At 59.4% G+C, this 12,704-nt stretch overlaps 1 protein-coding gene across 1 annotated transcript; it reads right to left on the minus strand.

Moving 5' to 3' along the window:
* Positions 1–247: 247 nt before the first annotated feature.
* Positions 248–11,255, minus strand: LFNG (LFNG O-fucosylpeptide 3-beta-N-acetylglucosaminyltransferase). Its single transcript, XM_058035794.1, has 8 exons — positions 10,830–11,255; positions 4,086–4,134; positions 3,158–3,257; positions 2,875–3,028; positions 2,699–2,784; positions 2,248–2,413; positions 1,947–2,032; positions 248–1,860 (listed from the first exon to the last, which is right to left on the minus strand). The coding sequence occupies exons 1-8, from the start codon at positions 11,223–11,225 to the stop codon at positions 1,794–1,796; spliced, it is 1,104 nt and encodes a 367-aa protein (XP_057891777.1). The 5' UTR covers positions 11,226–11,255; the 3' UTR covers positions 248–1,793.
* Between the last annotated feature and the right edge of the window lie 1,449 nt (positions 11,256–12,704).

A 12,704-nucleotide genomic window follows, 5' to 3' on the forward strand; every position in this document is an offset into this window, starting at 1 on the left:
CCTGGGAAAAACCAGCCCCGAGGTGCCAAAGCCTGTGCGAGCCTTTTGGGAAGGGGAAGGAGGAGAGGAGCCTCACACCCCGGGATGCAAATGGCCAGCGGGATCGCGGTACCCGTGGGAAAAACGGGGATGGAGGAGCAGCCCCTCCTCAGAGCATCCCTGAGAGCTCGGCCAGAGGCGATAACATCTGCGGGGGATCAAGGGCTGCTCGGGGCAGCACATCCATAAAGAGACGCCGGAGCCGGGAGCAGGTGACTGTGGTCAGCAAGAAAAGCCACTTTATTGGTGACCGCTCCCACGGGAACCCCGTGGCAGCGATCGGGTTCAGGTCCCTGAGAACACACTGTCCATGCTGGTTCCCCTCCCCACAGCTATTGCCTTAAACACATCCTAGGTACAGAAAGCACAGAGTGACATTCCAGATACTGGAACATATAAATTAAGGTAAGTGATAGTTACAAGACATCGCAAAAAAATTTTTTTTTTTCTTTCTTAAACAGATTATCAAAGGTCGGGGATTTTTCTTTTTCTGATCCACAGAAAATGTATAAAAAGCATTTAAAATCTACATATTTCTCAATGTGGTTTTTTTTTTTTTCTTAAAAAAAAAAAGGCACAGTAAAAAAAATACTGGCTCAATAACATATTTACAACACACCCATTATGGGCTATTTTCACTCAGCTTCAAGGTGGAAATGTTCAGCTCTGGCTCAGCCCAGGGGCAGAGAGGGCTGATGTTGGCAGGCAGGGCAGCTCTTGGGTGATGCAGGGTCCCTCTCCCTCCCTGGATAAATCCCTCTCCAAGAGGGAGAGCACAATGGGAGGGTTGGGAGGTGCTGCCTGGGCAGCACCCACAGCCAGGGCAAGGCTGGAGGATGCTCTGGCCCCACGGGGTACACCCACACAGCCTGGGCAGACCTCAAGGTGTTCCTTGCAGAGCTGCAGGGCTGCCCGAGCAGCACTGGAGGGAGACCCTGGACAAACACAGCGCCCACCCCACTGTGGCAGCTCTGGAAAATCCCTCCTCCCATGCCCAATTTATAGAAAGTCTTTACACCAGTCTCTAAATATTTCACCCACCAATGCTGCCAGCAACACTTCACCCGTGTGGGGGGAGCTCTGAGAAACGGAGTTAACACCAACACCATCTCCCAGCCACCCCACTGTCTCCCTCCAGTGAGGCTGTGGAGCACCTAGCAGCTTTGCAGGACCCTGGAGGAGCCACTGCCATGGCCAGAGGCTTCCCCTGCCCACCTCTGCCTGTAGAACTCACAGGGACCCCTCATCCAAACTGGGAGCCAGAGCTTCGCTGCTGAGATTTTGGGACTGGGAGAGAGGATGGGCTGGGTCAGGGGTTACAGGAGCGGGTTGTGGGGAAGAGGCAAAAAAGGGAAGAACACACCAAAAAAAAAAAACTTAACATTTGAAAGGGAAAAAAAACCAACAACCATCAAGGAGAAGCAAGGCCGGGGTGGGGCAGGGCCCCGCGCTGCGGCCGCTGCCCACGCATGGCGTGGGGCGCGCCAGCCGCGGTGCCCGTGGGTAAGTGCTCATTCCCGTCCCTCTGCGCCCTCCCGGCCGAGCAGGCAGCGAGGCAGGCAGGGCAGGGCTCAAGGGGCCGCACAGCAGCCTTCAGTATACACACACTGTGCAATACCACAGCAACGACGTCCGTCCGTCCGTCCGTCTGTCCGCCCGGCGGCGAGGCCGGAGCGACACACCCGCACGCGGGTCCCGCACGCCCGTCGGATACCGGGGAAACGCGGGACGAGGCTGGAGGGCACGTGCGCCTCCTAGTAAACCATGTTGGTGGGGCACCACGGCGTGTCGGGGTACAGCAGGCAGTGCACGGAGCGGAACCTGAGGGGGAGAGGAGCAAAGCTGAGCATGGGACGGTGGCGGCCCCAAGGCACCCAGGTTTGGGGGGACAGGGAGCCCCAGCTCACCTGGATGGGTCCTCCTCGACAGAGAAGGCTCCCTTCATGTGGATGGAGTTGCGCTTGTTTTCGAACATGCCGTAGCTCAGTGTCACCTGGGGGGCAAGCACAGAGGGGTGAAGTGGCCGACATGGCCGTAAGGATCAAGCAGAGGAAAGGGGAGCTGCAAAATTCACCCCATTTCCCAAAGCCTCCAGTGACACTTTGCATCACCCCACAGGCATGGAGCTTTTCCCCTCTGCTGTTTTGGTCACATATGAATCAATATCTTAGCCACAATGCCCAATTTTTAGGTGACAACTTGGGGTACCTGTTTGTGGATCTCCGACTTGGGCACCTGGTGGAGGTTCTCCAGGTGGGAGTGGAAGAGGTTGCTCCTGATGAGCTTCACGCCCAGCACAGACTCGATGATGTAGCCGATGGTGCAGTCGTCAGGCAGGCGGATCTTCTCTGCAGTGCTCATGAAGTGACCCCCACTGCGGGGAGACAGAGAGGGGCTGCAGAGGAGCAAAGCCCAGGGGGATGTGGGCACCCTGCAGGAGTCTGGGCTTGGCCAGTGGGTGCCCAGCTCTGAATAAAAGTCACTTTGGGGGAACTGAAGCCCTTCCCAGCTTGTTTCCAAGCTCCCTGCAGACACCCCCAGAAGGCAAAGAGAGAAAGGTTGTGGGACGTGGTCCAACACCCATCCCCAAAAATGTCACCTCTCTGTGCCCTGGGGACCATGAGGAGTCCCCATGGGAGAGCAACACCAATGCTCTTACCTGGCCCAAGGGCTCATCTTCAGTGCCAGCCCCCGGCTGATACAGAACCCTGCTCCACCCGTGGCAAACCAGAAATGCACAGGATGCTGCGAGAGAGGGGAACCAACGCAGTGAGACAACAGCTCCTTCTGCACACAGCCCAAATTAAACCAGCCCCAAAGTCTCCCCAGGCTCACCATCTTGTTCTCACTGATCCTCTCCGTGGCCTGGATGGGCCGGTCCAGGCTGGGCTTCCCGATGTAGATGTCCTGTGTGTGGGGGTAGCTGGAGAGCAGCTTCACCAGCATCCGCACGTTCACGTAGTTGTCATCGTCCACGTGGCAGAACCACCTGCAGTGACAGCAGTGTCACACCCACCCGGGCCAGCTGCCCAGACCCCAACCCCAAATACACAAATGGTCTCTGTTTGCACCATCCTGCCCCCCTTTATCCCTGTCCTCCCCCAGAGCAGCCGCTTACTTTCTGCCAGACTCGATGAACTTGTCGTACTCCACGGCCATCTTGCAGGACAGCGCCTGGCGGCTGTGGGCAGCTGAGCAGTTGGTGTTGATGACATTTCCTGCAGGGGAAAAAGAGGGGTCAAAGCCCATTGGTGCATCCCACACCTCCCCACACACTCAAACGGTGACACTTCACCACTCATGTCCCAGGTGTGCCAGGGGGATGGAAACTCATGGGTGATCTCGATGCTCAGCGACCCACATGCTATGGTGCTTTGGGCAAATGATGAATTTTTGGGGGAATGTCTTTTTTGTCCACGTGAGAGAAGGGAAGGGATGATTAAGGAATGTGGGTGCTGCAGATGCACTGTAGAGCAGCCCTATCCACGTTTTAAGCATGATGCCACTCCACATCACTTTGCCCAGGGTGCACCAGCCACCTTGGGGGTAAGGGGATGTCTGTGAGCTCTGAGTTTCCCCAGGACATGGTAGCAAAAACCCTGCCCTATTTTGCTTGCCCAGCTCAAAGGCAATCACTTCCCAGCCTGAAAAGGAGTCATTTGCATGTGGAGAATAGAACACACTGACCCCAGCCCAGAAAATGCTCCCATGAAACCCTGTTGGTGCTGCCATCAACCCCAGCTCAACCCAGGGATAAAGTGGTGCAAAATGTGGGATTAAAAGTGGGGTTACTGTGATCCCCACCATGTAGGGGATGGGCTGGGCTGGCTGGGAAGTAAAGCTGCCCCCAGATGGGGCTCTCAGGCTGAGGGTGTTTAGGCATCATCAGTGAAACAAATTGTGTCATTCTCAACCCATGTTCCTGTGGTAAGGGCTTTTTCAGAGTTCCCAGGGCAAACCCCACACCAACCATGCTCCACAGGTGGGAGCTTTTCAGGGGACCTGGCCAGGTCACACACACAAAGGGACAAGAGCCACAGACTCACGTGCTTGCTTCTTCAGCTCCTCATCCTCCCCGTCAGTGAAGATGAAGGTCTGAAAGAGAAGACGAGGCACCTCTGAGGACCGAGGGGCTGAGACCATGTGGCCCTGGGCAGCACCTGGGAACAGCTCCTCCAGGAAGCTGGTGGTGACTTCCTCCCCCTTGCCAAAACCCCGAGTGGCACTGGAGAGCCAGGCAGGCACACAACAGCCCCAGCTGCAGACCAGGCTGGGTGCTGAGCTCCCCTTGGGAGCCAACCCCGCACGGAGCATCCCCATCCTGATGCCTTTAGCATGGAGCAGCTGGCAGGGAGGTGTTGGGGGCCACAGGGGCTGTCCCCAGCCCCAGGGGAGGCAGGGGCACGCAGGGGAGCAGGTGCAGAGCCTGATCTGAGCAGGGATTTCAGAGCTGAGCCGGCGCGCGTGGCGCCGCAGCAGCCGCCCAGGCAGGTGTGTTTGTCCCTGGCGCCGGCTCCAACCGCGTCCCCACCTGTGTCAACAGCACGTGCCTGTCCTTGGCCACTTGCACAATGCCCCCACAGCTCCTCTCTGCTCCCTGTGTCCTACCCAAGGGGGCTGAGATGATGCCAATGAGCACCGAGGAGGGGATGGTTCCTCACTGCCCATCCCAGCACAATCCCTCGGTGCCAGGCAGCGCCCGACCTCCTCCCCGGGCCCCTGAGCTGCCTGCCCGGCTGCACTCCTCTATTTACACAGCTAATTCCTGGCATATGTCACCCAGGAAGGAGGACTGGAGGGGCTGCTCTGGGCCTGGGATTTGGGGAAGGACGAGAAGCAGGAGGAGAGAGCAGGGGGTGGGAAAGGCATCGCCATCAATCAGTGGGCAGCAAACAAAGCTGGAGGAGAGAAACCACAACCAGCTGCCAAGCGCTATTAAAAACCAGACGTGCTCAAAAGGGCAAAGGAGGAAAGACAAAAGGGCTGGGGGGGGAAGGCAGGAGGCAGCAGAGGGGGACGATGGAGCGCTGGGGATGATGAATTACAAGTGAGCTGGAAATTGGGTGCCACCCCGCAGCCGGCCCCGGGAGCGCGCTGGGGTTTTGTGGCTTGTTTGAGGAGCTGGGTACAATAGTGGGGTTGACTTTACTCAGCGAGCAGAGTTAAGCGGGCAGCAGTCATTAGCATACAGCTGCACTGGTTAACCCAGCCCTGTTTGCTCAGGTCCCCAGCCGGGGCTGGTGGGGACAGCCCGGAGCCTCAATGGGAGGGGACGGGGCTACAAGTGACCTCTGGGGCTTGAAAAGGAGAAAAGAAAAAGCAGGGGGGAAAAAAAATGATGGAGGAGGTGGGAAGGCAAGTTCTCACAAATGCACAGCCTGCCGTGCAGCCTGGCTTGTGGGGAGGGACAGAGGTCAGGAAGGCTCTGAGCAAAGGGGACGGGGAAGGGCTGGTGAGGAGGGGACAGCTGGGGACAGGGAGCCATCAGCTGCAGGGCCAAGGATGCCCGTGGTGCTGTGTGCCACAGCACTGCTGGGGTGGCACGAGGTCAGTGCTGTGTGTAGAGGAGGAGCTGTCACCCCCATCCAACTCGGGGTACAGCTGCTGGTCCCCATTTCCCCCAGGTGCTCAGGGACTGGTCAGGCAACTGACTGAGGTACAAATGGAACCATGACAGCATCCAAGGATGCCTGAGACAAGCCCATCACACAGGGGGTTGGCACTCCAGCCCAGGTTTCAGCCTTGCTGAGAGGGGGGACAGGGAACACGCAGCCTGTGCACAGGCGAGACAGAAAATGTTTGCTTGATTAGCTCAGAAGCGCCGTCCAGCAACTGCCTTCAGCTGCTCCAAAAATAACCCCACAACTAATCCTGCACTCAGTCTCTATAAATAGAGCACAGAGACAATTGTTTATTACTCGCCTGCACTGAAACGTTTCATCCTAGCCAGGCATCTCCCCTGGGCCCCTCCCCACACACAGCCCTGGGACATTCCTGGTGTGGGAGGGCCAGGTGGCACCTCAGGGACTGGGACAGGGGCACACAGCTGCCAGTCAACCCTTGTGGGCACCTACTGGGGCCTCACAGGTCTCCCACATCCCTCCCAACCCCACCATGGCATTAAGTTAAAACTAAAACAATTAAAGGCTTCATTTTTTTAAAATTAATTTTGTTATTAATTTGTGTTTCTTGGAGGGAAGATGCACCCTGCCTGCTTGGCCCTTCACCTGGGGCTGCAGGGGAGAGGAGCAGAGGTGACAGCCAAGCCTGGGAGGGGATAGGCCAGGAAAGGATGAGAACAAGCAAAAAACATGAATCCACCTTTGGCATCTCCCATGTAGGATGCCAGACATGAGGGCAGAGCCCAGTTTATAGCGGTGCAAGTGGGCACTGCAGCCAGCATCCCTGAGCTGTCACCTGTAAACCATCACCCCCAGAGCACTCCCAGCCACCCCCCTCCCACCTGGCCCCTGTGCCAGCCACAGCACCGAGGGGTGCAAGGACCTCTTGGACCCCCCCCCCCAGTAACTTTTCCTGCAGGGTGCAAGAGAGGAAGGGCCCTCTGCTCCCCCCCACCAGCCCCTTCAGGAAACCTCATTGTTCTCAGAACTGCAGCTTCAAGAAACACAGGATGCCAAGTCCCTCCCGAACAATAGCTGCCAGCGCTGCTCGCGGCCCCGCACAATGCGCGACCCCGCGGCCGGGACTGAGCGGCACCCGGGATGGATCCCGGCGGCCAGAGCGGGGTCAGCCCCTCCCCGGTGCCCGCCAGGAGCCAGGCAGCCGCCGCCGGCCCCCACTGCCCCTTCCGAGCCCTTGCGGAGGGAGCTTTTCTGTCTTTTCTTTCCTCCCCTTCGTTTCTCCTTTCAGGGTGACTCATTTCCCCTGCGCTGCTGGAGCCCGGGGGTGCTCATGGCTGGGGCTGCACAAGGTGTCCCCCCCAGCCAGGGCCGTCCCAGGGTCATCGTGGGCTCTCTGTGCTGCCTGGCCCAGTGGCTCTGTCACTTCCCAGGGTGACACACTCTCAGCATACCCCCATGCCTGTCACCACCCCACCAAAAGGGGAACCGGGCCAGGCAGGCACCCCGTGACCCTGCAGTGCACAAACCCTGACCCTGTGCCACATCTCACTTCCCCATGCTGGGAGGGGATGGAGCACCCCAGCACCCTTTTCACAGCCACCCCACTTGGGTACAGAGGAAGGGAGGCAACAAGATGCGCTGGTTGAGGGGGGCTCAGTCTCCAGCTGGTTCTGGAGCAGGTCAGGATGCTGCCTGCCAGCTTGGTGTCCCCCACAGCAAATGTTCCTCTTTTCCCTCCACCCTCAGGGTTAAGTTGGGAAAATGCCCACCCCTCCCCACCAAGTTGGGAGCAGTGTGATGGCCATGTCCCTGCAATGACAGCGTGCCACAGAGGCAGCAGCCCCAATCCATGGGGGTGGCTTTGCCCGGACCGGGGGCGGGTCCGTGCTGGCACCGGATGGCAGGGCTGGGACCTGCAGAGGCGGCGAAGGGGCTTGCAGGGCCGCGGGCCCTTCCTCCCTCCCCCCGCTCCCTTCAGCAAGAGGAAGAATCCTCCACTGTAATTTTAAATGCTATAATTTTTAATAACCTCCTCACAAACAATGAGCTCATTGTGTGGCGAGGGTCCCCCGCCCTCCCTCCCGCCCGGTGCTCCACGCGCCGCTCGCCGGCCCCGGGGCTTTTATGGGCAAGGACAGCAGCATCCATCCTTCCTTCGGGACGGGCAATGAGGGGCGCCCACCCCTGAAACCCACACAGGCTGCCGCGGGGGACAGCAGGGAGGGACCCTCACACCCCACCCGGGTTCATCGGTGCTCAGCAGGGCCTGGCACCCAGCCCAGGGCCGGGGGGAGGCAGCTGCACTGTGGGGCTGGTTTGGGATGAGCAGCCCCCGGTCCCAGCCCAGCTCTGGTGGGAGTGCGAGTGACACTGGCGTGCCAGCACACTCCGTCCGGCGTGTGGGTGGGGACCCTGGCCAAGGTGCTAGAGGAATTTGGGAGCCGCCATCAGAGGAGCGTGCTCTTTGGAAGGCGAGCCCGTTGGCTTTGCCCCGAGAGCAGGAATTTTTCAAAGGCTGCAATTACCGACGGGAGGCAGCCAGCGGATCCCACGCTGCCGGGACGGCGGCCCGGGCTGAGCCCCGGCGGGCTGCGAGGCGTGTGCCGAGCTGCCTGGATGCCTCCGGGTGCCCCAGGGACACCCAGCGCCTCCAGGGTACCCCCAGGGGCAGCAGAGGTGTCTTTGGCGGCTCTGCCGCTGCAGATCACCCGACTCGGCAAGAAAGCAGTGGATTTGGAGTTGCTCCTGTCCAGGATTTCTGCTTTATGGTCGTTTTCCTCCCCTCTCTCTTTCCTTTCAAGTGCAAAGTTTCTACAGCATCCTGAGGATACTGAGACAGCTGGAAACTCTCCCCAAAGCAAAGAGGGGAGAGCCCATAACTCTCCTCCAAAAGCAGCTTGTCCTGCCTGGATTGTGCAACCCAAAGAGGGGATTTAGAAGGGAATAGGGATGTGCTCTCCCTGTGCAGAGAGGCAGGAAGGAGAAGGGGGTGCCCTTTGCAGTGTCTTGGAGGTGACAGAGGGCAGGAAACAGGGACTATTGTGGGCAGAACAAAGAACGGCCAAGGAAGGACACAATGGCTGTTCCCCCTATCTGCCAGGAGCTACCTGCTGGATTTAACCCCTTCTCAGCATGTCTGCATCCCTCCTGCCTGGCCAATGAGCAGCCGGAGGGAGCCTGGGGGTTGAGAGAGAGGAGAAAGAGAAGCAGCACCAGGCAAAGGAGATTCTCAGCCCCTGGGCAGGAACTTCCCCACGTTGGTGAGGCAGCTCACATGCCTGAGCACCGTTAGTGAAACCCAGAGTGAGGGAGGATGAGCAGAGACAGGCCTGACTCAGACCAAGAGAGACGTCTGAGCAAAGGCAGCGCCACCAAATCACCGTCCTGGGATGGAAACCAGGGGGCCAGGCAGGGAAGGGATACAGGAACTGCAGAGAAGCAGGAAAGAAGAGCCCCACAGCACCAATCCCACACTCTGCAGGCAAAAATCCCCGACCTGATGCCAAGTTTGGGGAAGCCCAGGATGCCTCAAAGCCTCCCAGGGACAGCGTGGGAAGGGCAGAGCCGGTCACCCCCAGCAGGGCGGGCTCATCCCCTGTGCTCACATCCCGGCTCTGCCCCGCAGGAGTCTGTGCTGCCTCCAGCTCTCTCGGCAGCTCCTTGTGCTCAAGTGCTGTACAAGAGGCGTCACTCAGCGGCTTGGCTTGTCAGGCAGGCACCTCGCCGGGCTGCGGCCCCCCTGGCTTCATGGCCCTCATCTCTAGGCAACCTGACCTGGACACGGCCGGCTCCGGCTCCCTCGTTCCCATGGAAAGTGCCACACAAGAGGCTGCGAAGCCTTTTCTCTGCGCCAGGAGAAAAGGGGCTTTGTTAGCTTGCCCAGGGGGACAGCGTGAGAGCCGAGCCTCAGGGCTCTGGGAATCCAAACGGACAAACGAAGCACAAAAAAAAAAAAAAAGAAAAAAAAACCTAGAAGAAAGCCGGAGCTCACAAGAGGGAGAAGAAAAAAAAGAGCAGCCATTCCCAGGATCATCTGTAGGTGCTCAAAGAGCGTTTCACTCCACCACCACTCACCACCCCCTCGCAGTGACAGCAGAGCATAAAAGAGGTTTCCATTAAATAACTGGACCAAGGAGAAGTGGCAGATCCACTGCCAAGCCCAGGAAACATGAGGGGGAAAAAAAAAACAACAGCAAAAAACCACCCCACAATTCACAGGGGAAAAAAATGCAGCAAGATAATTCTTGGGGTACAGTGAAGGAGCCAAGACCCCACAGGGTCCAGCAGACCTGGGTGAGGGGGGCATGGGCAGGTCAATGCTTCCACCACAGCCTCCACCCTCAGCCACTCCAGATTTCCAAGGAAAACAGTTTGCAAGCAAGAAACCGAGTTCCAGGCCAGGAGGAAACACGTGAAGACAGTAGGAAGAAAAGGTTAGGACCAGACATAACTTACTTTTGGGAAGCTGTCTAAGGGTAGAAAAAGTGTCTTAAGAGCAAATGGCAAAGCACATTTCCTAAGGAAACAGCTTTTTTTTTTTTCCCTTTTGAATTTTGCTTCAGTACTTGAAGGACAGAGCAAGGGACTGGGCAGGACATCAGTAAGGTCAGGAACCAGACTCGCTGGAGCTGCCCCGGTGTGGGTGAGCCCACAGAGCTCCCAGCAGCTCCAGTCCTGCCCAGTCCCTCGCCAGGAGAGCGAGAGCTTCAGCACATCCCAGCAGCACATCTCCCAGCCCTGGGCTCATAAACTGGGTGTTCTTTGAGCAGCACAACTGCAGGGGCCTGACCCGGCCTGTGGCACCCACGGGCTGGGCTGCACCCCCACACCGTGCCTCAGTTTACCAGCTCTGCAATGGGGGTACTCAGGGGAAAGGACCCCGGAGCAGAGTTTGGGGAGGGTTCTGAGCGCAAGGAGCCAAGGTCGGGCTCTCTCCATCACTCACCCTGCAACGCTGCATTTCACCCCCCCAAAAACACAGCTGGCTGCAGAACAGCCCAGCCAGCCCCAGAACACCGCCCTGCTCAGCGATATGGGGCACGAGGGAAGGGCAGGTGGTGTTTGCTGGGTCACGGCACCACCCGGATCGCGCAGAACGAGGGGCCAGGACCGCGGCAGAGAAGCGTGGGCTGCAGCCCGCCCCGAGCCGCTCCATCCCGGCCTGCGGAGGGGACCAGCCCCGTCCCCATCCCCGTCCCCATCCCTTACCATGTCGCGGTTGCGGGAGATCCAGGTGTCGAGCAGCAGCTCCAGCCGCGCCTTGTGAAACTTCTTGGTGGTCTTGACGGCGATGAAGACATCGCGGGGGGAGATGTCCTCGGCCGGCGGCCGCGGGGGGCTCGGCGGGGCCGGGGGCAGCTCCCGCCGCGCTCGGCTCAGCCGCCCGAAGTAATCGGCGAAGCTGCGCAGCCCGGGCGGCCCCTGCGCCGCCGGAGGAGCCGCGGCCGCCGCCGCCCCCAGGCTCTGCAGCGCCCGCTGCGCCCCGCCGGCCTCCCCCCGGGCCAGCCCCGGCCTGCCCGGCGGCTCCACCATGAGCACCAGCAGGCAGGTGAACATGGAGCCCACGAGGGACAGGAGCAGCTTCCTCCCGCAGCTCTTCAGCATCCTTCCTGCCTGCCCTCCGCTCCTCGCCGCTCCGCGCCGCCGCCACCGCCGGCCCCCGCCGCGCCGCCGCCTTTAAACCGCGCCCGCCCCGCCCGGGGAGGGACGGAGCCGGGGCCGCCCCACGCGGGGCGTGGGCACCGCCCGGCCCGGCCCTGCCCTGCCCTGCCCTGCCCTGCCCGCGCACGGCCCGAGCTCCTCCGAGCCCCGCGGCCGCCCCGCCAGCCCCTGCACCCGTCCCGGCTGCTCCGGGCCCGTCCTGCCCGCTCCGGCCTCTGCCCTGCGCATCTCCGCGGGTGCGGACAGGGAGCCGGCGCCTCCTTCTCCTCCTCCCTTTCCCCTGATACCCGGGGATGGGGACACTCTGGTCCCCTGCAGCCCCCAGCGCCCTGGCAGCATCGTTCGCTGCCCTGGGAGCATCGTTCACTGCCCTGGCAGCATCGTTCACTGCCCTGGCAGCATCGTTCGCTGCCCTGCCGGCAGCAGAGGGTTGCGTTCCTTCCTTCCCCGTCCCGGGCTGCCCAAAGCCCTGCCCCGAGATGTTCTCACAGCCCTGTCCAAGAGGTTTCCAGAAAGCTGAGCAGCCTGACCAAACTCCAGGCATTGTCCCATCAGTCTCCCGTGAGGCAAAGCATAATTGAAAACAAATACACCAAACCTCTCCCCAAAAACCCCACAGCACTCCTCTCACTTCCAGCAAGTTCCTTTCCAGTGGGCAAATCTGGGGACAGGGAGCCAGGAGCGTCTGCTCTCATCCCTTCTTCAGGGAGATCTGGAGAGGCTCCCAGACTTGACCAACCTCATCCCAGGCACAGCACCGTGCTTTGAAGCCTCAAAGTGCTGGGATATCTGAAAATAAATGTTGTATAGGTACCAAGCAGCCCCCTCCCCTCGCCTCCACTTATCATGATAATGATCACTTGTTAAACGAGACACCATTTTTCCAGCCAGACAGTAGGAGAAGTGGTGCCTGAAAGAGAAAACTGGGTTGAAATCGGGTCTTGGATGTGCCACCAACTCGATATTTTCCTGGCGCCGAATCCCGGGGCCTCTTTTCCCCCTTTCCCTCTGTCTCTGCAAGCAGTGAGCTCTTGGGGTTTTCTTTCCCAGGGAGTGTGCTGCTACAGGGAGGCGGATTTGGGTTTGGGCCTGGGCTGCAATGTAATGCCATAATCAGGGGCTGCTGCATTTTTGGGCAGGGACCTTGTCCAACTTGCATTTTTCCTGCTGTCACGTGTTCCATTCATCTCTGGCACTGGATAAACAATACCATAATACCAGGCAGGATGAAGCAGGGAAACTGCTTCCTCAGGCAAGCCCCAGCATTTGCCTCCTCTTGATTTTAGGCCATGCATTCTCTTGGTCAGCACTTGAACCATGATCCCAGGCTAGAAACACTTGGGGAGACTTTGGGGCTTCGTTTTTCAGGGCATTGGCCACATCTGGAGACAGACCTGGGTTGCCAAAGAAGCCTTCCATAAT

Source organism: Melospiza georgiana, chromosome 16 (assembly GCF_028018845.1).
Source record: "Melospiza georgiana isolate bMelGeo1 chromosome 16, bMelGeo1.pri, whole genome shotgun sequence".
Taxonomy (NCBI): Eukaryota; Metazoa; Chordata; class Aves; order Passeriformes; family Passerellidae; genus Melospiza; species Melospiza georgiana.

What these genes read in the sequence shown, in the direction of transcription:
- LFNG (XM_058035794.1), bottom strand. Translation starts at nt 11,225, where the DNA reads ATGCTGAAGAGCTGCGGGAGGAAGCTGCTCCTGTCCCTCGTGGGCTCC. An exon ending in AAGATGAGCCCTTGGGCCAG is followed by an intron (nt 2,414 to 2,698) that starts GTAAGAGCATTG and finishes GTCTCCCCGCAG; the next exon opens with TGGGGGTCACTTCATGAGCA. An exon ending in GTCGAGGAGGACCCATCCAG is followed by an intron (nt 1,861 to 1,946) that starts GTGAGCTGGGGC and finishes TCTCCCCCTCAG; the next exon opens with GTTCCGCTCCGTGCACTGCC.